The sequence below is a fragment of the Notolepis coatsorum genome (assembly GCF_963971535.1).
Source record: "Notolepis coatsorum genome assembly, chromosome: 11".
Lineage (NCBI taxonomy): Eukaryota > Metazoa > Chordata > Actinopteri > Aulopiformes > Paralepididae > Notolepis > Notolepis coatsorum.
The window spans coordinates 26061932-26079463 of record NC_140175.1 but is presented as its reverse complement, the minus strand read 5'-3'; the positions used below and the strand labels follow the sequence as shown (position 1 = coordinate 26079463).

The 17532-nt window shown below is 42.6% G+C and overlaps 2 protein-coding genes across 2 annotated transcripts in view; both read left to right on the top strand.

Moving 5' to 3' along the window:
• Window positions 1-5682, top strand: part of tprn (taperin) — a 39190-nt gene extending 33508 nt beyond the window's left edge. Inside the window, exons 3-4 of the mRNA XM_084324608.1 lie at window positions 1365-1489; window positions 2014-5682. Of these exons, the coding sequence (XP_084180734.1) occupies window positions 1365-1489; window positions 2014-2076 (188 nt within the window). The 3' untranslated portion in view covers window positions 2077-5682. The remainder of the gene's footprint in view (window positions 1-1364; window positions 1490-2013) is intronic.
• A 4565-nt stretch (window positions 5683-10247) lies between these two features.
• On the top strand, window positions 10248-16062 carry LOC311236960 (microtubule nucleation factor SSNA1-like; the record flags this gene model as incomplete). The annotated part of the gene is made up of 3 exons (XM_084324767.1): window positions 10248-10299; window positions 12957-13156; window positions 15872-16062. The coding sequence occupies 3 exons, from the start codon at window positions 10248-10250 to the stop codon at window positions 15962-15964; spliced, it is 345 nt and encodes a 114-aa protein (XP_084180893.1). The 3' UTR covers window positions 15965-16062.
• Between the last annotated feature and the right edge of the window lie 1470 nt (window positions 16063-17532).

The following is a 17532-nucleotide window of genomic DNA, read 5'->3' as shown; positions in this document are numbered from 1 at the left end:
TTTATAAAAATTATTTAAAATGTTTATTAGCGACTCCGAGCTTTCAAACCATTACGTTTCTCTGTCCAAGACCCTCGTGCACAACTGTGAGTACCTTTGAAATTACTCTGTGATACTTGTATAACGAACGGTTCGGGCAGGACCAGTTCTTCATGGTAAACCTAGGTTGGTTTCCTATCGGGGAGCAAGGGACCGTGGATTCACTCGGCCAAAACCTTGTTGGCGTGCATCACAGTCACGAAAGGGGCTAGTAGGGTCTCAGTCACTCCGCTCTGCAGTAAACGGAAAATACATTTCTGGTATCCCATTCCCACTTCATCCAATCAGGAGAGAGAACCGTAGATATTTTACTTAAGAAATCTTGCCAAGCCAAATTTGCTCACTGCACTGGCAGGTTATTTTACTTGTTTCAAGCACATTATTTGCTTAAAACTAGTTTTCCATTTTTATATTTAAAAACGTTTGCTCTCTGATTGGATAAAGTGAGAACGCGATACCAGAACATTTATTTCCTGTTTACTGCGGAGCGGAGGGACTGGGAGGCCCATGTTACTGACCAAACACTCAACGATGCTCAGTGATGGCTGTCGGAATGTGGAGCTATTATTTTAACATGTATGATGTAGACCACTTATTTTAACAACAGAATACCACTTACAGCGCCTTTTTATTAAAAGATGGAAACGATTAGGAAACGATCCCTAGAAAAACTAAAGTGTTATCCTCTGTTGATGACCTGTATATAGAAGGTCAACTATATGGGGACACAGACGGCACGGCACTCCCTGGCTATATTAAACCTCCAGCGTTGGCCTGCATGGATGAGAGGAGGAGAGCAGGGACGGATTTGGAGGAGAGTTAAAGACGACAAAGAGTTAGAGGGAAATATATTGGGACCAGACTAAATGAAATCCATTCTCATGGTAAGGAGGGCAGATAAAGGCGGACGAATGGATTCAGCCTGAGCTATTATCTGGAAATGGCTGCTAGGCAGTCAGTCCGTCCAGGGGCCTATTTGCTGGGGTAGAGGTTTCTTTCGGCAGCGCACCACGAGAGACACCTACAGGTCAAGTCCGGAACTACACGCAAGCGTACGTCTTTATGTGGGACTGGAGGCTTCAGGGCGATTTAGGTCTTTGATCCGCTCGCTCATAAAACATGTATCGACTACAAGGAAAAAGATATGTAGCGTCTTCCCTTCGTCATTAGTCATACAACCGAGCGAACATCTAAATATTGAATCTAGATATGCTACGTTGTTGTATGTTCTTGTGAGAATGCTGGATCATCATCCCTGCCTGGACTGGATGTATTATGCAGCACCACCAAACTCACGTGTATTATTTCCCTCCTGCTATATTTAGACCTGTCCAACTACACTCCCAAGCACTCGGTGGATTTCAGTGCCTGGCAGGAACACAAACTTGACGACCCAATTTACCAGGCGGAGACGAATTCTCAACAGCCGATGTCTGAGGAGGTTATTATGGTGAGAAGATTGTTTCTAGCGTTTAAGGGGAAGGTGGGGGGGGGTTTAAGAAGCTTTGTCTTGTTGATTGTGAACCAAACACCCTGTTGGGACATAAAAAAAAATCTTTTGTAGGTATTTCTGCTCTTGAGAAAATGTCAGTGTTCTCCTGACGGCATAGCAATGCCACTTCAAGAAAATGAGGTTTGAAACCATTTCTCGAAAACATCCTGCATGCGTCCTTTCAAACAGTTCCCTTATTCGTTACTAAATTAATATTACTACGAGATCTGGATGTGAATTAAATGCTAGCTGCAATTTTCGGAGAATTGGTCAACGGTAACACGGTAACTTTTTTTTAGTTGTCATGAAAGGATCGCTGGATATTGATGAATAGAAATTGCTTTTAAGAATCCTCCACCTTCCTGTTTGTGCATTCTACATACAGGACCGTTGATGGAACACATTTGACCTTTTACCTTCCAGTGTCACTGTCCCCGATCCGTCCGTGTTCTAACTGAAAACCCTTCCTCTTGTCCCCCCAGCTGACCCCAGCAGACGGCTCCTCTCTCTCGGACTTCAGCAGTGAACCCGCTCTTTACTTCTGATCCGACTGGATCAAACAAGGACTAGTGCAGAACCAGCCAGAACCACTTCTCGGGGCCCAGTGAGACCCGTCACATTTTGGGCCCACGGTTCCACTTCAGCCCAGTTCCAAGCACAACTTGTGCTGCGCGCGCACACACACACACACCCACACACCCACACACCATTATTTGCTGACACCCAGGCATCAATAAGTGATCCCAGAACTCTACAAAACAGCAGGACTGTCCTCCTATATCCATGGGCAGTTGATCTGTCATCGTCCCCGTACCCTCTCCTCATCCGCCGACTGCTCATCGGCGGCGGAGCTTAAAGCGAGATACCTGACCGAATCGAACTGATTGTTAAAAAACGCAAGTCTGGATCGGGAGTCTCACAATCAAATCCACACTGTGAGAGTTCCTCCGGGCTTTAGAAGACCACCAGAAGAAACCTCCTTCTGGCTTCAGACCGTCTTGTTGTCTGCCTTGATGTCTTTCTATCTCTCTCTCTTTCAGTCCGTTGTCTCCGCTGTGTCCTCCTCGCTCCCCAGAGGACACGGGGGAGACATCGAGTTGTCGAGATCACCTCATGACGAAGTGCGTGACCAAAATTCCTTAATGAACAGGAAGCCACCAGTGCCCGTGTCCATACTGTAGGTATCGCCGTGGTGACAAAAAGAGTTCAGTGTTAGCATGGAAACAAAACAATGTTCAGGAGTTCAACTGGATGTTGGCCCAGGAGGACTCTGTCCTTTTATATATATTTTTTTTGCAGACGGCAGACCCGTAAACAAACAAAACAAAAGACTTCCCAAAAGGGTGCCACAGTCCTAGTTCGTCCTGTCGTTCTTTTTGTACCTGCATGTTCTGATTTCGCCCCAACAACAACTCTGTTGGTTCTCCTCTACTGTAATGCTTCTGTATGCCTTTTGGTTTTTGTATGTTTTCTGGCAAACTATGCTGTAGGGCTGTCCCCGACTAAGGATTTGGATAGTCTACTTTGATTGGCCGAAATTTGCCGATAGTCGACCGGTAGTAGAATGCAAAAAAAAATATTATAAAAAAAATATATATTATGTATCATTCCATTTGGGCTGTGTGTGGGGGGTGCTTAATGTCTGAAGGAGGCGACTGAAGGCTTCTCGTTCTCTGCAAAAGCATGGAATTGGTCCACTGATGGATACATCTTGATTTTGTCTAGTCTAGTGTGTTCATTAGATGGGTGAAATCCTCTTTCAGTGCCTCTGTGCCTGTTTTCTTAGGCAGTTAGCCTTGCTGGTATGCGCGCCATTAGCGTTAGCCACGCTTCTAGGCCTCTTTGCTTTTGGAAAGAGTGATTAAAAAAAATATATATATATATTATAATATATATTGTTTTTGCATTCGACTAAGAGGTTGGCAGTCGACTACGGCTCCTTTCGATCGATTAGTCGACTATTCGACTAATCGGGGTCAACCCTACTATGCTGTAATCAAGCTACTGGACTTTTGTTAAAAGCTGGCGAAATTCAGAGTCCAATGGCGAGCAAAACTTCAACCCTGTTTCCTTGTAATATATATTAAAAAAAAAACTGTATACTTGGTAAAGATTTATATAATTGATCAGCAAAGTATGATTTGTGATGAAATACTTGAAAAGTGACCTTGGCCAATAATGTCTGTATTGTTAATATTGCTGTTATCAAATGATGCATACAACGAAATATCAAATGTATACTGTACTGTAGAATGTTTTGGTATCCTTGTCATTCTCTCTGTTTTAGATAACAAATCCACATCACGTTATTTGGCTGTTTGTCAAATGCTATCAAATCTCCCATTTGAAACCTTTCTCCGGCACCTTTAGGAAAGGTGTGTATATATATATATATATACTGTATCTTTATTCCTTCTTAAAAGTTGAAGTTTGCATGTCTGAGACCAGTTCATGTAAAAGGAAAAAAAACAAACAAAAAAATAAACTTTTGTATGGATTATAAATGGCTGGTATGGAAGAAACCAGAGACAGACTGCTGTTGCTGTCGAGACTGTAGGTTGAATGGACCCTGACCGTCTCCCTGTTGGACCTCATGTACTTTCAACATTCCACAGAAAGTAAGCTGGTCCATTTTCATTAATAATGAAGGCGACGTTGATTATGATAATTCATAATACGGTGTGTGTTTGTGTGAGTGCATGTGAGATTGTGTGTGTGTGTTTGTGGGGAAAGGTTCAGACGATGTAATCGAAAGTATTTGTATTTCTTTTTTATATGCAAGACTGCTTCTTTTTTTTTTTTTTTTTTTTTACTCATGATGCCAATTGATTAAAGTATTGCTGTGATGGCCACCACTCAACTCATTCTCATCACTCAAATGCTCCTTTTGACCAGTATTGATGTACAGTTTCAATATTCTACCGTGATATTTTCATAAGAATTATTTATTACTTGCATCTTTTATTGTTTTTATTTTAATTATTTACTCCAATCAAAGGAAAGTTGTTTGGGTTGAATCAACAAAGACAACTGCGCTATTGGGAGGTGGAACTTTTTTTTTAATAGATCTATCGTATATACACAATATGTAATTAGAAATATTGGTTGCGTGTCTTAAGTCTCAATGTCAAAATGTGTGTTTTTTCATTTGCACTCATTGTTTTAGCTTTTTTTTTTGCACCACAAAAAAATGGAATACAGATTAAGTAAAAGAGGAAGTGTGCACTTAAACGAACAAGATGTATAGTAGAGGATCAACGCCATGTCCACTTTTCAATGTTGTTTTTTGCCACAGCATTGTGTTGACAAAACGTCTCGATTGTCAGCTTTGTTGCTGTGCTGTGTGATCGCACAACGCCTTGGGTTTACCCGTCATCTGTCCCGATGGTCGTTATCGGTTCCCCCCAAAACAATCTGTTGATTCTTTTTGTATTTACATTTTTTTTGCCAATGGAGATGATGTCAGATATCGTTTTTAAATGATTATCGATGCTTTATCCTGTGTTCTAAAAACAAACAAATGAATTAAAAAAACATTTTAAATTGGACTTGGTCCCAGCAAGCGCCCCGATTGACCCATCTCAAGCTCTGAAGTTTGTCTCGAGGGAAGCGACAGTTGTGATTGGAGGATCAAGAAAAGAGGGCGGGCCTTGAGATGAGTCAATTAGCTCTGCTGTGGAGAAGTGGATAATGATCACTGGTTCATGGTTAACCCAAAGGAATCGTCTCACACACACCAACCATAGTAATCCGTCTCTGCTAGAAGTGCTGTCTTGGTGGACCGAGACAGTCCCGTCTAGTGTGGTAGTGAAAGGGTTAACCTTCTGTAGTGGTAGTGAAAGGGTTCATTCTTTGGGATGTTCCAGTGATTATGTATGTGACGCCAGCAGACGCTCCTATGATGACCTTTCTGCATGGGGACCAAGAGACTCGTAGTTATATTGAATATTTGACATGTACAGGTCAAAAAACACAACCCTCGTTCAGCCTTGGACTGTAGTATTTTCCCGTCTGTCTATTCCTGTACCAGAAGGAAGCAGATGTTTGTATGGCCTGCCGTTGCAACTGTTGTAGAATCTCCATCTTGTCCTTCTGTTTTCCTTGTCTGTAAATCTGCATCGCAAGAGATGTGCTTACTGTAAAATTGTACTTGTCAATGATTTGGGGGTTGGGGGGTGATGTCACAACTGTACAAATGAAAAGCTCAATAAATAGATGAAGCATTGGACCTGTGTGTGGTAGTGTACATGTTTATTTAATTCCATCCAAGTAAACGTGGCAATAATTGACATCGGTTACTGCTGTAAGATTGTCACCAAAAACAAAATGTTTAAAGGTACAATATTATGGAGAATGTGTTTTTCCTAGTCTTGGTATGGATTTGGCAGTCTGAAATGTTATTTAGGTGCTGGGGGGAGGGAATTACATACAGTATTTACTCTCTAAAAAGTATTCGGATTAAACAAGCCAGTCAGAAATATTACCCTTTTGGATGTCATACTAGGGACACAATCAATTAGCTTTATTGGTCCTGTACTTTGTGGAGACAGCAACACGGCTCTCTTGATAAATTGCCCAGTTTATAACTTTTTTTGTGGGGTAGCCAGTCAGGGAAGGCAATAATGAATTTAATATTTGGTGTACACTATGGCCACCAAAAATGATGTCTTCAGAGTTACAGCATTTAGACAGCATTTCTACATCGATTAGAAATTGACATTCATCATTATAGACGATCTCCATCAGTAATTTGCGGCAAATAAACAGCTTTCTTATGCTTATTGATCGTTGCAGCACTGTTGTCAGTTTTGGATTATGGTGATGTGATTTATAGGCATGCTTCTGCTTGCGCCATCAAACCTGTGGACTCTATATCATTGCACCCTTATAGATTTAGGCCATTAGTTACTGCTGATATGGCTCCCATCATTGCATCCTATATGAAAATATCGGCTGGTCTTCTCTGTCAGAGACGTGATAATCATTGGTATTTATTTATTTATCTATGAAGCCCTTGCTGGAAAACGACTGTCTTACATCACAACACTAGACTGGACCATTGGATCTGTGGAGGAATCCCCTTGTTCATCGTAACAATAGCTTGTATCTCACACCTAGAGAGACAATGTCCCCAACCCCCACCCTCCTCTAACCACAAGAGCTGGATCCCCTTCTCCAGCTCAGTGTTCTCCCAGCTGCACATGATAAGAGCACTCCTCTAGTCCAAGCTCATTAACCAACATGATACCTTGTATGTGTTTTCACTATTAAACCTATATTGATCAACATAATTGATGAGTTTGGTTCAGGAGGTAGGTCTTGTAATCGGAAAGTTCTCGGTTTTTGCTCGTCCCAGGCACTTGAGCAAGACCCCTAAATGTTCCCGTTGAGCAGGTTGGCACCTTGCATGGTTGCCTCCGCCGGCGCCATCGGTGTGTGTGAATGTGAGGAGCAAAAATTTTTTAAGCGCGTTGGATAAAAGTGTTATATAAATGCACCATTTACCATTTATTTACTATTCATCAAACCCAATCCAATGATTAGTTTATGTTATAAGTTCCTGGGGTTAATTCTAAACTCCTTCCGACCTCTTGTGCTCCAGATACCCAGAATGATTTACAACATATCTTGAAAATAGTCTCCGATCTCTTTGTTCCCATTTGTAATTGTTTTTTATGTTTGATGCATGATTTACATTTTAATATTTTTTTTGTAAATGAGGGCTATGCTCACTTATGTTTCCAAGGTTTAAATTAAGGTTCGAGTTGTATCACCTTGGGCTGCGGTTACACCTTCGTTTCGTTTTCAGATGAGTTTCGCTTTTCCAGGTCGCAACGTAGCGGTAGCCGAGTGAGACATACGTTTTGCAACCTGAGCACAGTGATGTAGTACACTGCCAACGCAGTAGGTGGCAGTAGGTGGCGAACATGAAGGCAATTTTCAACCAATCAGAACTTGAATGTGCCAATACACTTCCTGCAAAGAAAATGTCAACAAGGCGCCGCCATCTTTAAATGCCTATTTACCCAATGCAGCACTTATTTTTCAGCAAAGTGTAATAAAAGTGCAATAAACAAAACGGACACATTCACTGTGTGTTCTGCCTCTCATTTGTTGATGAAACAAAACTAACATCAACACAAGTGACCACCAAGAGCGGATAGTTTAGTCTCAAAAAGGATCGGCGATGTTGTTAGCTACATTGTTAGCTACATGCTAACGTGAATGGAATATGCCAGTATAACAGTATAGCATTGTGGCTAGAAGCTAACGCTAGCTCACGTTAACCAGCCAGCACCAAACTGATGATATCGGGAGCTATCAGTAGCTAGATAACATTAGAGACAACGCCGTGTGTATTAAACAAAGGTGAATAGATGACTGGGCCATTTTGTTTAATGCTTGTTAAGATTGAAAGAGGAGTTTGAGCTAACAGGGTCTGATAGCTAACGCTAGCTCACGTTAGCCAGCTGCAGTGCTCATGCAATCGGTAATGCTAGCATAATGAATGGATGTAAACTTTATTTAACATATTGCATAATGGGTACAATACAATACGGCTCAATACAAACAATTGTTAAGGGAATGCAGACTGTTGTAGCTTGGACTGGGGTCCTTATAACAATAACTTGACAACACATGGTAGCTGCAGCGACGCGTCCCGACGCAGCGCTGTTGGTGTCACGAAGCCCTCGAACAGCTGCAAGAACTGATGTGTCGGTCACGAGCGACTCGTTCATAAGAGCCGTTTTATTGCCGTGAGCGTGACTTACTTACTTACGCCTGCTACCCCTTCTGGGGCATAGGCCGTCAACAAGTGATCTCCAAGCATCTCTGTCTTGAGCTGTTCTCTCCAGTTGGTTCCAGGTCATCTTCATGGTCTTGGTGTCTGCCTCCAGGTCTCTGCGCCAGGTGTTTCTCGGGCGGCCCCTTTTCCGCTTGCCCTGCGGGTTCCATGTTAGGGCTTTTCTGGTGATGGTACTTGCGGGCTTTCGCAGGGTGTGGCCTATCCAGCGCCATCTGCGTTTCTTAATTTCTTCTTCAGCGGGCAGCTGATTTGTTCTCTGCCAGAGTTCGCAGTTGCTGATGGTGTCTGGCCATCGGATGTGGATGATCTTCCGCAGGCAGCTGTTAATGAAGACCTGCACTTTCCTGATGGTTGCAGCTGTAGTTCTCCACGTCTCTGCTCCGTATAGTAGGACTGCCTTGACGTTGGTGTTAAAGAATCTGACTTTGGTGTTGGAAGTCAGTTCTTTTGAGCTCCAGATGTTCCGTAATTGCACGAATGCTGTACGTGCTTTCCTTATTTGTGCTCTAATGTCAGCATCTGTGCCGCCCTGCTTGTCAATAACACTGCCAAGGTAGGTAAAGGCTTCAACTTCTTCCAAAGCCTCGCCATCCAGCATGATTGCGTTGGTGTTGTTTGCTGCATTGGTCTTGAGGATCTTAGTCTTGCCTTTGTGGATGTTGAGTCCCACTTGCGCGGAAGTGGATGCCACGTTGTTGGTCTTCTCCTGCATCTGTTGTTGGGTGTGCGACAGTAGTGCCAAATCGTCAGCATAGTCCAAGTCGTCCAGTTGCGTCCAAGGTGTCCACTGAATCCCGTACCTTCTCTGTGCTGTGGAGGTCTTCATTATCCAGTCAATGGCCAGCAGGAAGAGGAAGGGCGAGAGCAGACAACCTTGTCTGACCCCGGTCCTCATTTGGAATGCCTCTGTGAGCTGCCCTCCGTGGACCACCTTGCATGTCAGTCCCTCATAGGAGTTCCTGATGATGGAAACATTCTTGGTCGGCACCCCGTAATGTCGGAGAAGCTTCCAGAGGGTCTCTCTGTCTAGTGAGCGTGAGTCGAAGTATAATGCTTTATTGGTTGTCCACTCACAGTTGTACAGTTTTTTTGTATTGAGTTGTGCTTGGAATGTACTGTAATTCTGCACTGTTAATAAATACTTCAATCAAATCAATCAATCGGCATCACGGCATGACCCATAATTATACAGTACAGTGTACTGTGCTTGGCAATGACTTAAGGAGGTCTCAAAACAAAAATAACCTCTAACTGTTAATAAATACTTCAATCAATCTGCATGACAGTACAGTGAACCCTGAATCGAATCAGTGAATCGGATCATTGCCGTGAGCGTGAATCGAATCGCTCACTCACTGAAATGATCCGTTTGGGCACATCACTGCCACATCCTGTAAGTGAGAGAAGGATGGATGTAGCAGCTATCAAACACTGATTACTACGCCTAAGAGAACTACAGTACAACAGGAGGACACATTGGTCTCTATCTCTCTCTCTCGCTCTCTTTTTGTGTTCTTTGTCTACACACACACACAACAAACCGTACCATGCTATACAAACCCTTTTAATGGTACATAATTCACCCACGGAACCCCGAACATTCTGGAACATTTGTGATGATGTCATAGCCGAACATTCTAGAACATCGAACATTCTGGAACATTTGTGGTGATGTCATAGCCGAACATTCTAGAACATGGGTGATGTCACCGTATGATGTCATGACCAATGTTCTAGAACATTTGTGTATGTATATATATTTGGCAATTCTCTCAGTCAGTCGACTGCAACCAACGTAGCAGTAGCATCTTGTATTTCTGTGCTTAATAAATGCTATTCGCTCTGCCTCGAGGCACCGTCTCCGACTCATCTCTCGGCACTACAATGGGACACTTATCGGCCAACATCATGACCCAACAAGCGGCTGCAATGCAGACGTACAACAACAAACTTGTCAAATGTAAGTAACAGCTAACGTTGCATGGCCATTCTTTATAGCTTTAACCTGTAGCTGATTGATTGATTGAAATCTTTATTAGCAGATTGTAGAATGGGTACAATACAGTACGGCTCAATACACACAATTGTTAAGGGAATGCAGACCAGAGAAAGACTTTCGTCTTGTTTACATCAGGGTCCCCCATTTTCAATTCATAATGATGTTATCACGTTAGCTAATTTTGTTTTGTTGGACATAGCTGTGTGTGCAAACCTATTTATTGTGGTAAATGTAGTTATTGGTCCTAGCTATAGTAACTTAAAATGTGATATTCCATTTGGGAACTAACTCCTGCTGTGACCACCAGGCATGCTGAGGCTATCTAATCTGATTAAAATGGGCAATTCCAGCGTTATGGATGTTACATTCAGAGAGAACAACATTGGAAACTTAACTTAACATTGACAAGGCATCGATTTGAATTGGAAGTATAATTTACACATTTTAGTTACACTTATTGAGATAAAGATGAGCCTGCAGTAAGAAATGTTTTGACCTTTTGGATTTTGAGATAGGTGACAAAATACACAGCGTTATGGATGTTACGGAAATGGACAAGCTTTTCGGACTCACTGAACACATGATGAAAACTCTGTGAATATCTTTTTCAAAGAATAACATGTTTACTATCACTTTGTAGGGAAGGGTTTGAGGTACCCAAAAAGCACATTCAGGAAAACCTGGCATTTCCTCTCAAGGAATGAATCACAAAAAAGTGCCGTTATGGATGTTACATTTTTGCGTTATGGATGTTACACATCTGAAATAGACCAAGGTAAACTCTTACCACCATCATTATGAATTGAAAATGGGGGACCCTGATGTAAACAAAAGTCTTTCTCTGGTCTGCATCCCCTTAACAATTGTGTGTATTGAGCCGTACTGTATTGTACCCATTCTACAATCTGCTAATAAAGTTTTCAATCAATCAACCTATTTGTATAGGCTACTAATATTCCTGTCACTAAAAATAAGATAAAATTAAACTAAAAGTAACTATGGGTATGTGTGTGTGTGTGTGTGTGTGTATGTATGTGTCTAAATGTACAGAATGTGTTTACAGGTGTAGGGCTGTTATATGTGGTTTCAGTTGTCTTTTAAAGCTTGCTTTAGCTTGTGCTTTAGCAGTCTGTTCTGGAAGTGAATTCCCATGGGAAATATGAAAGGTCTGTAATTCACTCAGCTGAGTCATCAGCCACCGGCTCCCTTTATGGCCGCCAGGGTTTCCACGGAGGTGTGGCGCCTCTACTTGTGTAGAATGTAAAGGCTAAATGGCTGCACGGTGGGTCGTTCGGACAGAATGTGACCTTTTGGCAGTGGGATTTCATTATGTATGATTGAGTCCTTGCCCTGGCTGTCGCACACACGTAACTCCTTCATCAATCACCGGCTAGAATGCCCTGAATCAGCAGGAATCAACCCTCGGTTCTGAGGGAGGGGACCTCGCACATAGGAACACACATGCATTGCATACATATAAACGCACATACACGATACACGCACACATCAACCTCTTATTATACAGGCCTAAATAGACGGAAAGGCCCGGGAGATAACCCCACCTGGGTACCTGGCAACGCGGGAACCCGGTCCCCAAGCGGGAATCCAACCCTGGACCTTCTAGCTGTGAGGTGACCGTGTTAACCACTACACCACCGTGCCTTTATAGTAGTTCATGACCATCGATCATAGCTGTAATGACCATCGATCATAGCTGTAATAAACAACTGATTCCGTTGTCAGTACAAGCAGTAGCTATGGAATCTGTTGAGAATGCTTCCTCTGTTACAGTCAGACATGTCAGTAACACAAATCAAATCAAATTTATTTGTAAGGCCCGTCAACACACGTTAATGTCCCCATGGGCCGGACACGTCTTCTTTAAACAAGTCAAGAAGAAACATAACAATAAGTCAAGAACAAAACAAGAACACCATAAGGTCCAACAAATTTAAAATAAATGCAAAATAAATGAATGAATGCAAACACTCCCAGACATACCCCACGCGAAGGTAAGGAAAAACTCACTAAAACCTAGCAATAGGAAAAAATGCACCACAGGCAGTATGGAGGAGAGAAACCTTAGAAGGGCCATTCAAGGGGGGATCTCCCTTCTTAGATGTCGGTGATAGTAGTGTTGCAGACGGACAGTTGGTAAGCATGCACTCATGTGTGTAGTGAAACAGATGAGTGCATGCAATAGCAACTGAACATTTTGAAAAAATGTAAGATAGAGCTGATAGCGATAGCCACTGAACATTTTGAAATATTAAAGATAGAGCTGATAGCGGATCTATTTGAGGCACAGGGGCGGCGCAAAGAGGGTCGCATCCTCCCCGTCATCATCGCGGGACGTCCAGCACTCCGGTCATCACTACGAGACAGGGAGACAGGAGGGCACACAGAGAGGGTCGCATCCTCCCGGTCTTCATCACGGGACGTCCGACACTCCGGTCATCACTACGAGACAGCCGGAGACAGGGAGACAGGAGGGCACGCAGAGAGGGTCGCATCCTCCCGGTCTTCATCACGGGACGTCCGACACTCCGGTCATCACTCCGGGACAGCAACTCACAAACACCTTTGTATTAATTACCCCCCCCCCCCCCCCCCCCCAGTTATTGAGGAGCTGTCTTCCAAGCGAGAAGAGCTGAACCGACAGATACTGCAGGAGGAGGAGGAGAGGGAGCACCTGCAGCACGACATCCACGCCCTGACGGACAAGCTGAGCCGCGTCAACGAGAGTCTGGCCCAACGCCTCGCCGCCCGCAGCGACTACGACCGCACCATCGATGAGATACAGGCGGCGTACATGAAGGTCTGTATGTCTCTCTCTGGTGGAGGCTGGCAGTCTCTTGTAGCCTAGTCCCACATGTCAGACCTGGGGAGTCTGTGTTTACTTTAGTCTATTAGGATCCCCAATTAGCTACAGCATTGCAGTAGCTTTTCTTCCTGGGGTCCACAAAAAACTTGACTGTACACAACTATATACACACACACATTGTATTGTGTGTGCCTAATTTAACAGCTAACTAAATGGATGTTGATACATAATGATGTTGTTTCAATGCATAAGTCCCAGTACAAAATATTTTACCTCATAATTGTAACTCACTTTTACAATCACATTTGAAAAACTGTTTAAAAAACAAACTTTCATACATTTCAATAGTTTCTACATTTGTTTAAATATCCCTTTCCAAAAAAAAATCAGTTTTAATACATTTTTAAATTCTGTGTTAACAACATGTATTCATGCATTTCTAAGGATGTTAAAACATCGGTGTGTACCCCACAAGATGACTCATTTGGCTGTAGAATTTCCACTATGTGCGACCACGCCCCCCACGATATCTTCATACAGACCTCCCTGTGCCCCACACAGCTTAATCATAGCAAACAAACACCCACATGCCTCACTAATTAAAAACAAGTATTTTAAAGCACTGTATTTTAATGCCATTATTATGTCACACTTAACATACTGTCTGACTAGCTGGACACAAGCCTCCTGTACAACATTACGATCTGTACAGGTAGTTTACCATCAGGCTGTGAAAGTTCTGGACAGGAAAACAAACAGCCACCATCATTGTTATAGCATAGCAAACCAGAACCTACTGAGCTGGGACAATCTTGTCAAATTCAAAGATGCCTGCCTTACCTATAAAATCCTACATGGCTTGGCTCCTCCCCCCCCCTCTGTACTTTCATAAAACAGAAAGCATCTGCTGATAGATATACCAGGTCTGTAGTCAGAGGGGACTGTGTAGTCCCAAACAGGAGGTCTGCTTTTAGTCAGACAGCCTTTTCCGTGAGAGCAGCCCACACCTGGAACAGTCTGCCAACACGGCTCAGGGAGTATCAAAGTTACATCTCATTTAAAACTAACTTAAAATCATGGTTGAGAGATGGTCAAGTGTGCGACCATTTTAACTGAGGGGTTGTATTTTAATGTATTTATTTGTATGTATTTTAGTGTATTGTAACCTATACTGATTCCTACTGTGTTTTAATTATTGTACTATGTTTTTTAACTGAGGGGTTGTATTTTAATGTATTTATTTGTATGTATTTTAGTGTATTGTAACCTATACTGATTCCTACTGTGTTTTAATTATTGTACTATGTTTTAATTATTGTTGTGCTCATGTCACCTGCCCCAGAGACTACAGTTGAAAATTAGCCAACTTGGCTAAACTGGCATATTTACAGTCAAATGTTCCTTAATATGCACTGTCTCTGTATTTTAAACCAATAAATACAAATAAATACAAAATACAAAGTAGACAGCAGTGCTTGCCTCACCTAGTTTGTTTATACTTACTGTTTATTAGGGCTGTCCCCGACTAAGGATTTGGATGGTCGACTAGGATTGGCCAAAATTTGCCGTTAGTCGACTATTGGTCGACTAAATTTTTTTTTAAAAGTATATATATATATTTTTTTTTTTTATTCGTTATCATTCCATTTGGGCTGTGGGGGCTGCTTAATGTCTGAAGGAGTCGACTGAAGGCTTCTTGTCCTCTGCAAAAGCATGCAATTGGTCCACTGATGGATACATCTTGATATTTGTCTAGTTTAGTGTGTTCATTAGATGGGTGAAATCCTCTTTCAGTGCCTCTGTGCCTGTTTTCATAGGCAGTTAGCCTCTGCTATGCGTGCCATTAGCGTTAGCCACGCTTCTAGGCCTCTTTTCTTTTGGAAAGAAAGATAAAAAAAAATATATATATATACTTTAAAAAAAAAAATTTATATATATATTCGACTAAGAGGTTGGCCAGTCGACTACGGCTCCTTTCGACCGATTAGTCGACTAATCGATTAATAGGGGTCAGCCCTACTGTTTATACAGAAGGATGCTATTTAGACTAGGTCCCCAAAATGAATGGAAGTGAATGAGGAGCCTGGGAGGAACGCTGGTGTTGACAGCAGCCGACAGGGACAGCAGCGGTCACCAGCTTACAGTAGATGTTTTTGCTATCTCTCCGATGGGGTTTGTTTTGATTTTTCAGCCTAATGGTGGCTTGCTTCACTGATAGTGACAGCTCTTTGGACCTCATATTGAGAGTTGACGGCAACCGATTCCAAATGTAAATACCACACTTGAAATTAACTCTAGACCTTTTATCTGCTCATTGTAAATGAAATAATGAGGGAATAACACACACCTGACGTGGAACAGCTGAGCAGCCAATTGTCCAAAATAAAAAACGGTTATCATTCCTACACTGCTGCTCACCTGATTTGGATGTAAATACCTTCAAATCAAAGCTGAAAGTTCAATTGAAGCATATCTTGATTGTTTCACTTCAAATCCATTGTGGTGGTGTACAGAGCCAAAATTATGTCAATGTCCAAATATTTATGGACCTGACTGTACATAGATGTAAGACTGCTGAAATCTCAAGTTCTACCAAAGTGAAATAATGCCTTTTTAAGTAGGAGTCAAAGTTATAAGCTTCACCTTCACCCTTGTACTTGTGTCTGCTTTCTGGCTGTTATTTGACTGACACGTCTCATCCTCCCCTAGATTCTGGAGAGCTTGCAAACCCTTTTAAATGCACTGAAGAAGGAGATGGGGAACCTTAGTAAGGCCACCGAGCCCAGAGGGAGATTAGCCTGACCTCTCAACTTTGACCCCTACCACCACGACAGCATCCCCTCCGGCACTTTTTTGCGCATTTGTGGATCGTTTGTAATATATTTGTAATCTTTTGTCTTCTGCTGACTTTTGTATAAATGTAATTTGTTTGAATAAAGATGTCTCTGAATAGTCTCTTATCTTTCACGTGTTTCAACGAGCGAATAAGACAACAGCGAATACCACCTTTTAGTATGACATCACATGACATCTGAGTCCCCTCCTCTACTCCCTGTACACACACGACTGTGTGGCTCAGCGGAGTAGCAACACAATCATCAAATTTGCTGACGACACAGTGGTGGTGGGCCTGATCTCTGCCAACGACGAGAGGGCCTACCTGGAAGAGGTTGTAATGGGAAGTATTAAAAGGACTAAACGATGAGCCGTTTACAAATCATTCTGAGTCATTATTAATAATAGGAAAGTTTATTAACAATAACAAGGAAAGGTTATTTCACCGCAGCCACGTATAAAGTTCAATCTACAGTCAGAGACACATGTTCACACAGTAGCATCTGGCCATAGAGTGACCAAGAGTTCTGTTCAGACATATGTTAAATACACAGTTGTCAGACGTAACATATTATATCAGATATGATATGACGTACATTAAGATGACACATAGATTTAACATAGAAGAGAGAATAAAAACAAGATAAATCTAAAGGTTTATCGTCCCTGAGACAAAACTGGAGTCAAGATTAAAGAAGAAAAGAACAAGATGTGATTTACTTGAAAATGTCTATCTGTCCTATACCCTTGAGGCTTGAGGTTGTTATCACTGAACGTCAGCCAGACTGTCGCCCTAGTGTCTTTGAGCTCTGCTAGTTGACCTATATTAAACTAGTCAAGGCTATCGAATATGTATGATAGAATATGCATTTCAACACAGATCTATAATGACATGATAATATATTCCACGACAAGGTCAAGGTCCTGGCGGGATGGTGCCAGGAAAACAGCCTCTCCCTGAACATCAGCAAAACAAAGGAGATGATTGTGGACTTCAGGAGGTCGGGGGTCAAGGACTACAGCCCCCTCAGCATCGACGGGGCACCGGTTGAGAGAGTCAACAGCTTTAAGTACCTCGGAGCCTACATATCCGAGGACTTGACATGGACCACACACATTGACAGTGTTGTGAAGAAGGCACGACAACGCCTCTACTTCCTCAGGCGCCTAAGGAAGTTCCAAGTCAGTCAGAAGATCCTTAAGAACTTCTACTCATGTACAATAGAGAGCATCCTGACTGGCAACATCACCTCCTGGTTTGGGAATAGCACTGCACAAGACCGAAGCAGACTACAAAGAGTGACACGTTCAGCCGAACGCACAATTGGAGGAGGGCTCCCCACCCTCCAGAACATTTACAACAAGCGGTGCAGGGGCAAGGCTAAGAGAATCATTAAAGACTCCAGTCACCCGAACAACTGCCTCTTTGAACTGCTGCGGTCAGGCAAGCGATACCGGAGTCTCAAGGCGAGCACAGAAAGACTCAGAAGAAGCTTCTATCCCCAGGCCATCAGGCTGCTCAACGAACAATGAAC